Genomic DNA, 15,741 nt, shown 5'->3' on the forward strand with positions numbered 1-15,741 from the left:
TCTACCCTTATTAATAAACTAAATATATTATAATCTTTATCTTAAATATATAATTATTAATAGAATAATAATATTATAATAATAAACCTATTTAAAAAACCTTTTATATAAATTTTATAAAAGATTAAAACTTTTAAAAGTTAAATAAAGTTTATTTACTATATATTAAATAAATACTATATAAGAAAAATAAAAATCTAAATATTTAAAAATTAAATTTCCTTTCTTTAAATATATAACTTTATTATTAAAAATTTATTTACTTTTATATAATATATAAGAAATATAATAAAAAAAAGAGCCTTATAAAGAAAACTAATAACTTTATATATAAATAAATTTAAAAGTATATATTAAATAATTATTAGCTTTATATTAATAGTATAAACTAATAACTAATCTAAAAGCTAAAGCCAGCCTCGGGTCTAATTATAATCAATACCAGCCTTCGGCAATTCACTCATCAGAAGCATGAACAATACCTCTTCATAGCTCAGATCGGGCAAGTTGTCTTAGTTTCTCTCGCTTACAGAACTCGTTGCCCATCTTACGTCCCCCCAGTTTCACGCCTCCTTCAGCCCACCGTGCCTCCCAAAACCTTAATAAGAGGTCCGTGAAGACTCAGACCCAAAGTAGACTCATGCAAAAGAGAAGAATGACTATGACCACGCCAACGGCAGGTCACCGGTTCCACTGGATCTAGCTTGAAAAGGTCATAAATGCTGCAAACGTACCCTCACTTGCCACAGAGGCGGTCGCAATACACGCACATCGACCGGCTATACTAGATGTGCTAAGGCAAGAACTGAATCTAATACGTCCTAGATCTATGTTACGGGAGAGACAGAACCCAGGGATCACTACTACTAAGTCCCATGAAAGGTGTAGCTCGTGGACGCCCAGGTGTATCAGAGCCAACTGACATAGCCTCTGGGGGGGGGGGCTATGCAAGACCCAGCATGTGACTGCGCAATGTGGAATATACTTTTACACATGCAAGATGCGGGCGTCATCTTCCATAGTAGTCGGCGTCTTCTTGGTAATGGCATCCGAAGTCCCAGCAGTTGAGGTGTGGGCTTAGAGGAATCGTTTCTGTAGTCCGTTAGCTTTGGCTGCAATTTTCATATACGATGGTCATACCGTATGAAAACAATGAGTGCGTCTTGTTGAAAATTTCCCATATCAGTTGGTATACGGACCAAAAATGAAACCACCTTTAAAGATGCAGCTAGCCCCTCTCCCTCTCAGCCTCAGGACTAGATGGCACACTGGGAGGTAAAATATGGGCCTCGAGAGAAGCTGGATATCCCTCAAAGTGCTGAAACTTATCGGATTGGTGGACAAAGTTGCACGGTTAGTCCTGGTGTCACTCAGCTAAATCACTCTTTCTGAAGACGTGGGATGACTCCGGTCACTGCCATCAACAATCTTTTATAGTACACGTTGATCTTTGATTTCACAGTCAAGTTGATTTTGGTCACTAATGGGATACTACCAGCAAAGTCTAGGATTCTGACAGACGGTCTTAATGTCGAACTACTAGTACAAGAACAAATAAGCATGTGGTGCAGTCAGTCGCAACAGAATCAATCCATGCCCAGGTGTTGGGTTTACTGCCACGACCACAGAACAGACTGCGTTTACTCTAATTAGTGTTAGAATTGCATAAAAGGCTCTAGTCAAACCAGCAGTTAGCACACTCATTAGGCATGGTTACCAGCCACAAAGCAGAAAAGTTCCAATTCGTTCAACGTTACTTGTAATAATATGTAGGAGTGTGGAATTGTGTTTGAGACGGACCAAAAAGAAAAGAATAAAAAAAAAGCAAGCCCCACGCATATCGCTCACGGCGATCTTATCTACTACCAGAGACTCGCACCGAACTGCCCTCGGATTCAAGAGTGACAAATCTCCTCATGATCAACATCATCGCCAAGTCAGGCCACGATAATTACAGGACTCAGGTAGCATTTGACTTCAATACTAGTTGTCAACCCCGCATGTGTGTCACCAGGCCTGTGCTACCTCATTCGGCAGACCAGGTGCCGTGTCTGACATGGCCACACTGGCAGTGACGCTGACTGCAGATGTCCGGTTCCGGATCGAGTATTCCCGTGACTAAAGCCGTGGCAATGAAGGTGACCATAAATAATTGGAATATCATTCAACTGAAAAGGAGATCGGTTCAAATGGCTTGGTGTCATTGTTTAGGCTATCTTCACGAAGAAACTGAAGTCAAGACACTACCAGAATGGCGATCGAATTTTTGAACCCTTCTGCTGTTCAGCCAGCACTCTTCAAGGCCGCTCTGGCATTTGGAGTTGTTGCTTTATTGGTTGTTAGCCACCGTATAATTTACTGTCTTTTCTGGCATCCACTGCGTCATTTCCCAGGCCCGTGGTATGCGGCATGCTCGTCTCTGCCGTTGGGTCTGGCCTCGATTGCGTCGGTGGAGCCCGACTGGCTCATGTCACTTGTGCGTAAATACGGCAGTACGTCGAAATCTCCTCTGATATTCCTAACATAAATTACGAGAACAAGTTGGAATAAGGTCACTTCAATCAGACGTATTGCTGCTGACTTAAACTGTGTCAAACCAGAGGACGGCAGGCCAATTCGCATCACACCCAGCCTCCTCTTCTTTCACAAGGCCTCGGCGCTTCCTGAGATCTACTGGAACGCCAAGTGTAACACCAAATCGTCAACGTACGGCCACGAGGCTCTCGGCCCCAAGTCGATCTTCCAAGTCATCGACAGCCAGGAGCACAAGGAGTTGCGCAAGGCACTAGGCGGCGCGCCCTGGGGCGTCGGCCTGATCAAGAAAAACTGGGAGGCGCGAGTAGATAATCTCATCCGGATGTTCCTCGCCAACCAGAAACAGCGCATCGACACTGGCGAGCCAATCATCCTGAGCGACAAGGTCGCCGAGTTCGCCGCCGACGTGCTCACCACCATCGTGTTCACTGAGCCCTGGGGCTTCCTCGCCAACGACCGGGACGAGCGCGGCCTCATCCGCGCCTGGAGGGACGGGCTCGCGCTCTTCGGCCTCTCGCAGCGCTGGCGCTTCCTCCGGGAGGTGATATTCCCCTCGCCCCTGGGGCCCCACGTGCTCCCCCGCGAGTCGGACGAGACAGGCAACGGCTGGCTCGTCTCGCAGGCCAACCGCGAGATCGCCGAGCGGGAGCGCCGGATGGAGATGGGGCAGTCCAGGCCTGATCCGCCGGATATGCTGCAGCTGACGCTCGAGGCCACGGTCGGCGGCAGCGGTGAGGACTATGGCTCGGCGCAGCCTCTGACGGCCATACAAAAGACGGCGCACATGACGCTCCTGATCCAGGCGGGCGTCGACACCACAGGCAGCGGGCTGGGCGCGACTCTCCGGCTGCTCCTCATGCACCCTGATGTCATGGCGAAGGTGGAGGCGGAGATTGCCGCGGCGGATGCGGAGGGTTTATTGAGCCCGGTCGTGCAGTACGATGAGACACGGACGCATCTGCCGTACATGAGTGCGTGCATCCGGGAGTCTTTGCGCGTGAACCCTCCGATCCCCAACATTTTCCCGCGCCTTTCGCCTCAGGGAGGGATCGTCATCGACGGCACCTTCGTCCCGGAGGGCACCGAGATGACGAGCCAAGCATATGTCGTGCAGAGGGACGCCGACGTGTTCGGTGCGAACGAAGACGAGTTCCGCCCCGAGCGTTGGCTGGGTTCCGAGGAGCAGGTCGCTAGAATGGACGCCGCCATGTATGTTTTCGGCATGGGGGCGAGGGTCTGCATGGGCAAGGAGATCGCTCTGATGGAGATACACAAGCTTGTACCTGAGATCATACGTCGCTTCGAGATAGAGATGCTAGATGCGGGAAAGTGGGTGGTGACTGGAGGGATTGCATCACACAAGCCCGGTCTGAAAGTGCTGCTCAAGGCTCGGAAATAGCAACGCCCATGAACAGAAGCATACTTGGCTTGATCCCGTGGGGAGGGGGCTGGGACTCGGTGAAGAGGAATCCGTCTGGAGAGTATATTTGATGCTTAGTGTGTTGAGTGGTTTCATTCTTAATCCGCATACATCCCGAAGGCGTACAGTCCCCTCGCAGAATGCTAAACGCTCAAAGACCCAGCCTTTAAGAAAAGATGCAATACCAACAACTGCGCAACGGTGTAGAAGACTGGGCACGTGGTCTCAGCCTCATGCCGCACAGACGAGGCTAATTGCATAATAAATCACACCCAAGAAGGTTTACTTCGGCTTGGATATCCATTTGACTTCACAGGGTACCGTGATTTGTGCACACTTCAAAACTGTCCGATCTGTTTCCGCAGCAAACGATAGCGCCTCTGCGACTGCATGCCACTTGGGGCAATTTGCGTCATGAAGAGATGTTGTTGAGGCCGACTGCGCCAATCCTTCATACAAGACCTCAAACATATTAGAGCTATCAGATTCTAAGGTTGGTCCAACCCACGAACTCAGTGTCATTTTATGCCATGGCCCTTTTTATACGCCGCTACTATTGCGAGATATTCATCTGCAAGTGACCGTGTCACCGGCTCAACAGTTGGTGCTTGTTGCAGAATATCATGAGTAGCCTTGAGAAGGTGTGACTCGAGTTCGAAATATTTCCCCTGGGACGAGTGAATGATTTCTCCGTGACGGGAGGTGTCGGCCATGACGATAAGTGCTGATCGCGCTGCAATTTCTGGTCCCTGTGACGGAACCCCTGCACTGGCACAAAGAGCTTCATTCACGATCCCGGTGTTGGTCCAGCCCGGTGCAACACCATTGATGCGGACAGGAATGTCTGTCGCGGGCCCAATCTCGGAAACCAGGCCCCTAACCAGACCATGGACACCATGCTTCGCAGAGGTATAGTCGTAGCAGGGATACCTCTGGTATGAAGAGGACGACGCTGACACCACGATGCTGCCACCGCTAGGATTCTTTCGGATGTAGTGGATTCCTAGCCTGACGGTGTCAACGACGGCAGTGAGGTTGATGTCGAAAACGATGTGATTCGGCCGAGAGAGCTCTCCGTCCTCATCGAACTGGTCTGTGAGCAAGTCCATCTTAGGGCCGATACCTGTTCGCACGGGTCAGTCGAGTGATCCTACTTCAGTGTTTCGCAGCCGCCGCCTGGGTTTACCAGACTACGCACCAGCGTTGGCAAACACATGGTCGATATGCCCGAACTTGTTTGCAGCGTGTTTGAAAAAGTTTCGTAGTGCCTTCCAGTCAGTGACGTTGACTTGGAAAAATTCAAAGTTTTCATTGTCAACTCCAGGCTCCGGAGCAGACAAATCTCCTCCAACGACCTTTGCCCCAATGTTGAGCAACTCTTTGACTGTCGCTAGCCCAATACCGCTGGAGCACCCTGTTACGAGCACCACCTTGGCTTTCAAGGGAGATAGATCATTGTCGGTTACCGTGAATTCAGGCATTGCGTGAAAACTTGCAGTCTGTGTGAGTATTGTCGGAACTTGCAAGTGTCCAGTATGCGGGAATGAAGTCTCAGCAACCCCCGGACGCGGACTTGATATATTCATGCACCCCACAATCCCGGCCCCGAGGATTTAGGACTAGTAGGCAATTAAAGTTAGCTCACCCCAGCTTATGATGTCTCATCCCAAGTCACGAGTGCCCAGGTGCCGAGGATGGATCCACAGCTACGTACCTAGGCAACTGAACCCCTCTCCTATCGGGTTGCGAGGAGCCTTTCCGAGATGTGCGGCTGTCATAGGGCGCGCGGGAGAACGGTGTCGTTGAGTGCGTCTTCCGACGTCTCCCAAGTCCGATCAACCCGCCCGCTTGCTTGTCAAATGAGGGGAAACCTTGGAACCCCTCTCGACACTTGGACCTGGAAGCCAAGCCATGATACAAGATGGAGCAGCTACTAAGTTACCTCGGTAACATGCATAACATTTGAAGCCAGTTCTGAATACTCGCTGCTAGTAGTTAAATACAAGTGATGCATAGGACGATCCGAAGGGCACAACTCTGGTATTGCTTCACTCAAATGACTTCCCCTGCCATACAATACTATAGTGCATATCACAAAGACTTCTGTTTTTTCCCCTTTGCCTACATTGCCTGAATCTCACCGAGTCTCACGATGACTTCCACAGCAGGAAAAGAGGGAAATGCAGGCTATCCGCAGCTATCTTTTCCACAGGGCAGAGACTTCACAGGTGGTGACCTCCTGGCCCAGACTCTAGTCCATCTGGGCGTGAACGTCGCCTTTGGCCTACACGGCGGCCACCTCGATGCTTTTCTCATGGGCGCCCACGATGCCGGGATCCGCCTCATCGACACCAGGCACGAGACGGTCGCCGTGCAGGCTGCGGAGGGCTATGCCAAGGTCAAAAACCAGGTCGGCGTGTGCTTCTTCACCGCGAACAGCGGATTCGGCAACGCATTGGCTGGGCTCTCGACCGCCATGGCCGACAGGAGTCCAATTTTCTGCATCACAAGCTCGGCACCGCAGCGCGACGCCGAGTTGAACGTCCTGCAGGGGTTCCACGACCAGGTCGTCGTGAGCAAGCCCGTCACGCGCTTCTGCCACCGCTGTGTGCACGCCGAAGAGATCCCAAGGCTCGTGTCGCATGCCTTCCACATGGCCACTGCGGGCCCGACGGGGCCGGTACTCATCGACTTCCCCATCGACGTCCTCTTCTCCCCAGTAGACCCCAAGCGCATTGCGTGGGGTTCCGTCCGGATGAAGCCCTCGTATCCGGCCGCTCCACATCCCGAGGCTACCCAGAAGGCTGTGGAAATGATCTCCGCGGCGAAGCGCCCAGTCATTATCACTGGCGCAGGAGCAAGGGGCCTCGAAGAAGATACTGCTTTTCACGATTTTGTGGCAAAGGCACAAATCCCCACGTTCAACAGCACCGAGTATTCTGGTGCTCTGCCCAACAAGCACCCGCTCCGCGGCGGCCTTGCGAACCTGCTCAATGTTCTTCAGATGATCAATCATCCTGCTCCGGATCTTGTTCTATTGCTCGGGGCGCGTACAGGATTTTTCTTGGGGAGTCGGGGCTCGCCCTGCATTCCCCACCCGGACGAATGTCAATATATCCAGGTGGATACAGACTCTGGAGAAATTGGCAGGGCCCATGATATTCACCTCGGCATCACGTCTGATCCCAAGGCGGCCATGGATGCTCTGTCTAAAGGCCTGAACAGCGTGAACTACACCGCACCAGCGGACTGGGTTAAGACAACGATGAGTCTGAAAGCTGGGCCAATGCCCCAGGAACAGGATGCTGAGGAATATGAGCCTGGGAGAGTGCACCCCTACCATGCATTGAAGCGGGCCTTCTCATCCTTGCCCGGGGATGCAACGCTTTCCATAGGTAAGACTTTTCCCACTTCAGTCACTCGTTCTTTTGTTCTCTTCGGGAGTCGTGTTGCCTCGTTTCATGAACAGCACACATTTGCCCCCCCCCCCCCCGTCTCGTGTTGGTTAAATTTTCTGTTACTGACCTAGTCTCTCCTTGAACAGATGGTGGTGAGGTTGCAAGCTGGTCTCTTATGACCAGCGAGTTCCTACGCCCGAAGCGAATGATTTTTAGCTGTGGTTACCTAGGCTTCCTTGGAAATGGCTGGGGCTATAGCTTAGGCGCCAGCATTGCTGAGCCGGACCGCCTCGTGGTCAACATCCAAGGCGATGGCTCCGGCGGTATGCACCTCGCGGAGCTCGACACCTACGCTCGCTTCGGCGCCAAGGTCCTGACCATCGTCTGCAACAACCATTGTTGGGGTATGAGCGTAGGCGGCCAAGAAATCATATACGGCGCCATCACGAAGTCCCGCCCGGCTGCCATACTGTCCCAGGAGATGAAGTTCAGCACGGTGGCCGAAGGGCTGGGGTCTGCCTCTGAGCGCGTCAGCAAGCCAGCTGATATTGATGCCGCGGTCAAGAGGCTGGCTGAGAGTGCGTTATCGGGAAAACCAGCCCTCTTGGAGATCATCACGAGCTCGCATCCTATCCACCCTGGTACGATTGCTATGGTTGGCAATACAGATGACAAGAATGTCATAGTGGTACCATACTACGACAATGTGCCAAGGCCTCACTACAACTGACATAGTCCAGAATACAACAATGAAACCTTTCCTCGATTAAAGTTGATTTGACACCCTAATTCCCATTATTTCTCAAATTGTGCAAAGAAGCTTTGTTTCCAATCCGTACAGAAGCTTCCAAAGGGCTATTACTGAAGGTCCTCACTTTGCAATAGCGATATTTGGGCCCGGTGTCCAGTTCACCATGCATGTAGCAAGAAAAAAGACCAGAAAATTGAAAGATCGCATGGACAATGACAATTCGGACTTACAATACAACAAGCAAAAATTTCAACTAGGTACGTGTCGGTGGAGCATACGGAGCACAACTTGAAGACGGCACTCATTGTACGCGAGCTAAATAACCCCATTTCTGTCTTAAAAGTACATTTACTACTGTTCAACCGAGTCAAAAACATTTTGAGACTGGAACAATCCAAACAGTCTATATAGCATCGGCAGTATAGCGCTGAGCAAAGTCGGGTACGCCAACATCACGCTGAGCAAAATAACGAACAATTGCCGGAAGATGAGTCGCGTCCACCGCATCAACTCCCTCGGCGGCAGCTTCAGAAAAACTGTCCTGTGGCTTGTGTTCCTGCTCCTCACCCAAACGCCGAGCCTGCGTTACTGCGCTCTTGTAGCAACTAGGCCCTGACTGGAGGCTGTCAACTAGCTCGTCCATACCGCCGACTATACCACGCATCTTCTGTTCGAACAGCGTCTCGAGAGATAATGCTGAGTGGATCATCATAGGTATTTGTTTAAGGTCATTGACCTTCTTCTGGTCTTTTGCCGCACGGAATTGGCGGATGATCTCTGCCATATTTCCCGAGTCATACAGCCCTTCGCGTCTTCGTGATGTAGTCAGGAGTTCGAAAGCGCGATTGCACACGTTCTCGTCGGTGCACTTGGCAGCAAGTGCAAACAGCGGACCCACAACTCCACTCTCGGAAGAGAAGGTCCGTCGTTCTCCAACATCGGACCGACTGAGACTTGTCGCCCTTCCTTGAGAGTAATGGCGTAACTCGTCGATCATACTCAGGACCTTTTCAGCTCGTGGGTTTGGTGACGATCCGAACACTCCATCATTGACTGGATAATTCGATTCAATGAGCATCTTTGAAACATGCCATTGTATGAGTAAGAGGCGTGCGCCGGGGTATTCGCTCTTGTCGGCACTCCTCGTAAAGTTTGTCTCCTCGAATCGAGCCAGCCAGAGACAAAGCTGGTCCTCAAGATCGCCTTTCTGTTGCGCTACATGATCAGGTAGCGAGTCTTTGTCACAGAATTTGAATGGCAGATACGTTGTGAGAAAATGGAAGAGAGAATTCTGGAGTCGTTTGAAGGTCCCGTAGCCTTCATTTAGGTCGCGAAACGCCTTGTGGTCTCCGCCGTCTTCAATTGATAGGCGCATACGTGGAACACGTGCATCGTGGAATATTGTAGCCTGTAGATCTAGGCTTTCGAACACACGAGACAAGGCGCCCATGTGCTCGTCGTTCTCGAGTTTTTGTCCTCGACAATGGTTCAACAACAGGTCCAAACCAGCGTCCAAGTGGCGCATGGCGGACCAACTATCACCGAGAGCTGCTTCAAAGCAGTAGAACAAGACGCAACATGTGAGCGCAGCCTTTATAGTATCGGGGTCGGGCTTCTGGATCCGCTTTCTTAGAGCGTGGACAGCTTTTCCGTATCGAATCAGTACCTCAGGTTTATTTCGGCAGGGCTTATTGCTAGTTCTAGTCGCACACTCGAGGTGTAGTGAACTCAGTGACACAAGCGCCTGCCGCACCACATAATGCTGATGGCTCTGCTGTAGGACGACATTTGTCCAGAAGTCGACGTTGAAGTGGCTTGCGATCTCATGGGCACCTTGCACACAGAAGTAGTGCAGGATTTGGCGGTCTCTCTGCGAGCCTGGAACCTTGAAGGGGATAGCGTAGCTGGTAATGGGAATTGCTGGTCTGGCTGCGAGGGTACCTGCATCTCTTTGACTCGGAGAGGCAATGGCGATCGCTTTGTCTGCCGCATATCCATCGCATGTCCATCCCGCCCGACTGCATCTCAAACATGATGGACGGGCTTCGTCGCACTTGATATGCCGCTTGCTTTGGTCCTGTCAGCGGCATCGAACAGGAAGACTTGAACGATTGCTATATCAGGCTTACCGACAAATCCCACATCCACTTCGCGTCCTCGGCGTGCTGGTCCTCGTCCTTCTCGCTGTCAACGCACTGCTGTTCATCTTTTCGGATACCCGCTGGTTATTATGGCATCTACGACTGATGACAACGCGGTCGCGGCATTAAGTATAATCGGGGGAAGCACCGCCTCGCCTAGTGCTGACCCGGACAGTAAGCAGGCATGCATGAAACATGCTCCTTGAGCTGAATATTCAGCTTCGAAGTCTTTCATTGTCTCACTCAGATACGCCTCGGCACCGGAATATTTGCCACCAGCAATTATGAGCCTAGTAGTACCAGGACCATCATATGTACACATAGCGATCTGAAACTCCTGGGGGACCAAATAACTTAACGTTACACCACATTGTTATAAATATCATAATGTACAAGTGACTGGCATAGTTATATCTACCTACAACTCTTATACTGGCTAGTATGTATATTTAGGTGGTTTCGTTTTTAATCCCTATATATATAAAATATATATAGCGCCTTTATATAATAGTAAACACTGAAGATTTAACGTCTAAAGAAATATAATACTAATAATAGTAGAAAAAAAATATAGTATATAGGTATATAGCTAAGCCTTATACTATATAAATAAGGTTAGAAGGTATTACTCCTAATAACGCTATACTAGAATTATTAATATAAATAGCCTAAAGGCTAATTTACTATAATAAGTTAGTAAAGTAGTTATATAATAAAATTAAAATAGTTTTAAAATAGCCTTTATAAAAAGAAGAATTCTATAATATAAGACTTAATAAGTTAACTCTTCTCTATTAATATACTTATTATATAACTACTTAAATCTACCTTTATTAGGTAAGTTAAATATACTATAATCTTTATTTTAAATATATAGTTATTAATAAAATAATAATACTATAATAATAAACCTATTTAAAAGCCTTTCTATATAAATTTTATAAAAAATTAAAACTCTTTAAAAAGTTAAATAAAGTTTATTTATTATATATTAGATAAATACTATATAAAAAAAGTAAAAGTTTAGGTATCTAAAAACTAAATCTTTCTCCTTTAAGTATACTACTTTATTATTAAGGATTTATTTACTTTTATATAATATATAAGGAATATAGTAAAAGAGGGAGCTCTATAAAGAAAGTTAATAACTTTATATATAGATAAATTTAAAGGTATATATTAAATAATTATTAACTTTATATTTAAAATATAAGCTAATAGCTAGTCTAAAAGTTTAGAAGATAATAAATAGATAAATATATAGTTGAATAAAAAATATAATATAGCTAAAGTCTATATATATTCAATCAAAGTCCTTCTTAACAACATGCTGCTTCTAATCTTTATCTACACTCGAGCTTGACCACAAAACGTCAGGCCTGCTGTAGTGGCCAACATCATCAAGCCACCTCATACTGCCACAGCGGAGAGGATATCCAGATCGAAATAAATAATGCCCTGTGCATCGGCCTTCCCGTCTCCAAGTGGCTCTGTGATGACTTTGCCGTCTACCTCAGCCATGAGGATGTGCCCACCACCGATGTCGCGGCAACATTGAAGCAACTCCCGCTTGAGTCTTCGTTGTTTCAATTCCCGTGGCAGAGCGCACAGGAGTAGTTTATAGGACGTAATCCACAGAAATCAATCGAAAAAGTCTGCGGAAGACGCCACCAGCGCCCCTTGGTTGTTACCCAAAGTTCAGGGTGTTGGGGGGCCGGTGGTAGGATCAACTGGCGGTTACATGGAGATGTGGATGACCCGTGAGATATTGTGTGATACTTGGGCAGCGGATGAGTGTGCTCCCAACAGGATATGCTGCTAACCTTGAACTTTCCCAGTAGTAACCCGAAGTCGAGGTCGGCTGCCATGGTCAGGTCATCACCGACTGGGCGGATCCGTCGCCAAAGAATGTGCGATCCAAATGCGTCGGCGAGATATTGAGACGCTTGACAACAATGTAACCCTGCAGTGAGATAGTAGCTTGGGTGATCTAGGAGCTGTTTTTATTGGCGTACGACCCGCGAGGCCCAGCAACATGGCGGTTTGGTGCTCCTTGGCGACAGCGAGAATTGAGTCCATGTCAGGGGATGATGGGGAGAGGCCGTGATATGTATGCCGCGTCTGCAGCCCTACTTTGATCTGTCAGACGCCAGAAAAGATATCAGCTGCCTGAGTGTGTGTCATGCGTCTATATTCATGCCAGCTAGGGTACTTACCATAACCTCGCAGGGCATCCTGGAACCCTACCGTACGTAACAAGATGATTCTGTAATCCTTTGCTGCCGCTTCCGAGTTGAGGTCCACGGCATTTGTTACAAATCCAGCAAGCTCAAGTCAACCGGCTCAGCTTGTGTAAGGGCAACGTTGATAGAGTTCACACTGCGGAAAGATTGTGACTCGTGACGAACAAAATATTGGGGGCAATCAGAAAACGCAGCATGTGGTTGCAGGCGTCAATACCCGCAAGTTCCGATCCAACGGGTCCCCGGTTCGCTTTGAACCGAGCACGTTGATTATTCGTTTGTGGCGTGTATTATACAAAGTGGTCCGGGATACACTGCGTTGTTACTAATCAATTCATGTTTGAGAACTTACATATTTCTCAGGCCCCAATGATGGTGAATCCTCCACCAGGCCACTTTTTTCGAAGACACGGCGGGAGGTAAGTGTTGACTTTATTACCCTAGTTATTTAAACTGCGTGTTCGCAGTTTCCCGAGGCTTGAGATGCCGAGAAAGAACATCACAAACCACGGCACAAAGCACGCCAAATGAACAGTCTGACAGCTTTCTCCGAGAACGTAGGATTTGTTACAGATGTTGAGTAAGTACTTTGGTCCGAAACACAGAACGAGGCTCTGTCTGTTCAGTTGGTATTGTAGCCCAGGCAGACGTAAAATAAAAGGCGGGTCTTTGGTGGTGAGATTCTCCCACACAAAACTCGATATCTGTTCGGCCGAAGCCGTCAATATGGCCCCCAAAGGATGGCTACGGGTGTGTTACATTGCAGCTGCAGTCATTTCTCAGTGCGCGGGAATGGACCTGCAAGGAGACTGGATTGGAAGAGGGTTGAACGCCGAGCACCAACCAGCGCCATCCTGCGGCATCACCCGGGCTGTTGCTTGATGACATGTCATAGATCTACCTGCATGCTGAAAAAAGGCGCAGGAGGCGGACCTGCTGGAGATGCTTCCGGCCGCTTCCTGCTTTATTTAGCAGGTCCTTGGCTTTCCTGGCGCGGAGTGGGAATGGAGGGATCTGGAGTAGCGAATCAATCAGGTGGGGTTGCTTTCCTGATATGCCCACCGAGGTATCAATGGTGGAACGGTATCGTAGCTCGAAAGGTTACACAGAGGGCATTATGACCCGTCTTTATCCGTCTAGATAACCGTCTGGTCCGCCGTCATACAGATCGGTCCGCCGTTCACCTTTGTTTCCGCCAACTACCTCGGCTTTTGCTCTCTAGGGCTGCTGACGTGGAACGTGCTGAGTGGAACAGCCACCTGAGCGAGGCATATGGCCGCAATCTTTGACCAATAGTTGATATATAATCGTGCGACCAATCTGGAAAATTCGCGTGCGGCTCATTCGTGGCAAACTCTTTGGGCACACAAGACGGCCGCCCCGGCATGATCTTCACTTCAGAAACCGTTTTTCGCCCAGGGCCTAACAGGCGGTGTCCTGTAAGCCCACTGTAAAACCTCTTTTCGATACTACACAAATCTGAATTTCTTTTGGTAGCGACATATTAATACCGAGAAGGGTGGTCAGCGGAGCCTTGTTCCAATTTCCAGGGTAGTTGGGTGTGTCTGGCAACTGTTAAAGGATTCCCTCGACCCCCATGTCCAATCATTGGTGGGATCGGTTTATACCTAAGAGTATGGGGGCGATGGACAAGGACTTATGGTGTGGATTCCCAGACGTTCTTGAAGCGCAATCCAGGCACATCATCATCTGGACTTTCACCACCCACAAGCCCTGATTTACCGAGCAAAGCATACATGTAAATCCACGTCAAATCGATACGAGTATTTGATTTCAATCATCAAGGACATAATAATCGCACGTGATGCAGGAGCTTATTGTCCGGTTTCTGATCGAAATATGGCTACTGTCCTTCTTTGGTCTGTGCTTTCTTGCTTTGCGAGTATGGGTGCGGACCAAAATGGTTGGTATCAATGGGTATGACCTGGATGACTGGTTGGTCCTCGGGGTGATTGTGAGTTCTCTCAGTGATCTGCTTTTTCACTTGGCTGCAGCGTGACAGTCGGATCAAGACACTAATACTTTGACTGCCAACCAGTTGGTATGGTGTTCTGGGCCTGTCGTCGGCCACATCTACGCAATCAGGTGTCAAGGGCGGCATACATCGCTACTTACCCACGAACAGCGGGAGATGATGCCCGAGTCGGAATACAACAAGTGGGAGTACGGCTCGCAACTGTATCTCTTGGGGCTTACACAATATTTCGTCATTATATGGATGCTCAAGTTCAACATGCTCTGCTTTTATCGTCGTGTGGTGCGAAACACACAGAGCGAAAAGTTCGTCAAGCCACTCATGGGTCTCATCGGGGTCACATTCATAGCGATTGTCTTCACTCTTACATTAACATGCCGACCCTTTCGCAACCTCTGGAAAGTGTGGCCAGATCCGGGTCCGCAATGTGTGCCACAGAGCGTCGTCTTGATGGCTACGATGTTGTCCTTCAACCTGGAAACAGACTTGTGTATCATGCTTGTCCCTCTTCCGGTGAGCTTTTACCATTACATTGAAGTGTGTTGCATGAATAACTCACGTGATACAGGTTGTCATTAGACTTCGTGCGACCGTATGGAAGCGGATTGGCCTTTTGTTTTGCTTTACGTTGGGCACATTTTGTATGGCTGCGGCAATTGTGCGATACGTTCTTATATTTCAAGTAAGCCCGTATACCCAGGCTTGTACGGGAGATGTCTAGACGGTGCTGAGTTCTGACACATTACAGTTGAACGAAAGCGGCAGCGCAGGGATGTGGTCGACTCGGGAGGACTTCGTGGCAGTAGTCGTTGGCCAAGCACCGATGCTCACGCCATTGTTTCGCCGCAGTTTCTGGGTTGAAGCTGGATACGCCACCAACAACTCGAGCTCTCGATCGGAGGGGCAGAGGCTCTTCGGTCGCAACAATGGGTACGAGCTGAATGGCGGACCTAGAGCAGTGGTCACAATAGGAGGTAGCTCTTACAACCCAGCAAAAGTGAGGGATCCGTATAGTATTACTCAAATAGATAAGGATGAAGGACCAGAGGGGGCGGCCAGTATGCATGCCGCAGATGTGCGAAAAGCCCAGAGGATGGCCGGCTCGGCCGTTGAACGTGAACGCATCGACTGGGTGTGAGATCTTCATGGGCTAGATAGTGTCATAGTTGCAAAGAATGATAATCGCCTACATTCGGACCTTTGAGTGATGGAGGCACGAGAGCATGTGTATATCGTACATATAGTCCATTATATAGA

At 48.9% G+C, this 15,741-nt stretch overlaps 6 protein-coding genes across 6 annotated transcripts; 3 read left to right on the top strand and 3 right to left on the bottom strand.

Moving 5' to 3' along the window:
• Nucleotides 1–2,205: 2,205 nt before the first annotated feature.
• On the top strand, nt 2,206–4,104 carry KVR01_008187 (uncharacterized protein). Its single transcript, XM_044793761.1, has 2 exons — nt 2,206–2,492; nt 2,601–4,104. Exons 1-2 carry the CDS (start codon nt 2,252–2,254, stop codon nt 3,932–3,934), a joined length of 1,575 nt encoding a protein of 524 aa, XP_044643165.1. The 5' UTR covers nt 2,206–2,251; the 3' UTR covers nt 3,935–4,104.
• A 369-nt stretch (nt 4,105–4,473) lies between these two features.
• KVR01_008291 (uncharacterized protein) lies at nt 4,474–5,436 on the bottom strand (the record flags this gene model as incomplete). Its single annotated transcript, XM_044784776.1, has 2 exons — nt 4,474–5,043; nt 5,152–5,436. 2 exons carry the CDS (start codon nt 5,434–5,436, stop codon nt 4,474–4,476), a joined length of 855 nt encoding a protein of 284 aa, XP_044643269.1.
• An 833-nt stretch (nt 5,437–6,269) lies between these two features.
• KVR01_007964 (uncharacterized protein) lies at nt 6,270–8,083 on the top strand (the record flags this gene model as incomplete). The annotated part of the gene is made up of 3 exons (XM_044792294.1): nt 6,270–6,539; nt 6,579–7,350; nt 7,500–8,083. 3 exons carry the CDS (start codon nt 6,270–6,272, stop codon nt 8,081–8,083), a joined length of 1,626 nt encoding a protein of 541 aa, XP_044642942.1.
• Nucleotides 8,084–8,392: 309 nt separating this feature from the next.
• KVR01_007706 (uncharacterized protein) lies at nt 8,393–10,418 on the bottom strand. The gene is made up of 2 exons (XM_044790335.1): nt 10,234–10,418; nt 8,393–10,173 (listed from the first exon to the last, which is right to left on the bottom strand). Exons 1-2 carry the CDS (start codon nt 10,308–10,310, stop codon nt 8,508–8,510), a joined length of 1,743 nt encoding a protein of 580 aa, XP_044642684.1. The 5' UTR covers nt 10,311–10,418; the 3' UTR covers nt 8,393–8,507.
• A 1,705-nt stretch (nt 10,419–12,123) lies between these two features.
• Nucleotides 12,124–12,479, bottom strand: KVR01_008243 (uncharacterized protein; the record flags this gene model as incomplete). The annotated part of the gene is made up of 2 exons (XM_044794219.1): nt 12,124–12,384; nt 12,462–12,479. 2 exons carry the CDS (start codon nt 12,477–12,479, stop codon nt 12,124–12,126), a joined length of 279 nt encoding a protein of 92 aa, XP_044643221.1.
• A 1,198-nt stretch (nt 12,480–13,677) lies between these two features.
• Nucleotides 13,678–15,708, top strand: KVR01_008177 (uncharacterized protein). The gene is made up of 4 exons (XM_044787542.1): nt 13,678–14,463; nt 14,548–14,997; nt 15,053–15,166; nt 15,233–15,708. The coding sequence occupies exons 1-4, from the start codon at nt 14,314–14,316 to the stop codon at nt 15,620–15,622; spliced, it is 1,104 nt and encodes a 367-aa protein (XP_044643155.1). The 5' UTR covers nt 13,678–14,313; the 3' UTR covers nt 15,623–15,708.
• Nucleotides 15,709–15,741: the final 33 nt, after the last annotated feature.

This window comes from Diaporthe batatas, assembly GCF_019321695.1.
Source record: "Diaporthe batatas strain CRI 302-4 chromosome Unknown Contig00009, whole genome shotgun sequence".
Classification (NCBI taxonomy): Eukaryota; Fungi; Ascomycota; class Sordariomycetes; order Diaporthales; family Diaporthaceae; genus Diaporthe; species Diaporthe batatas.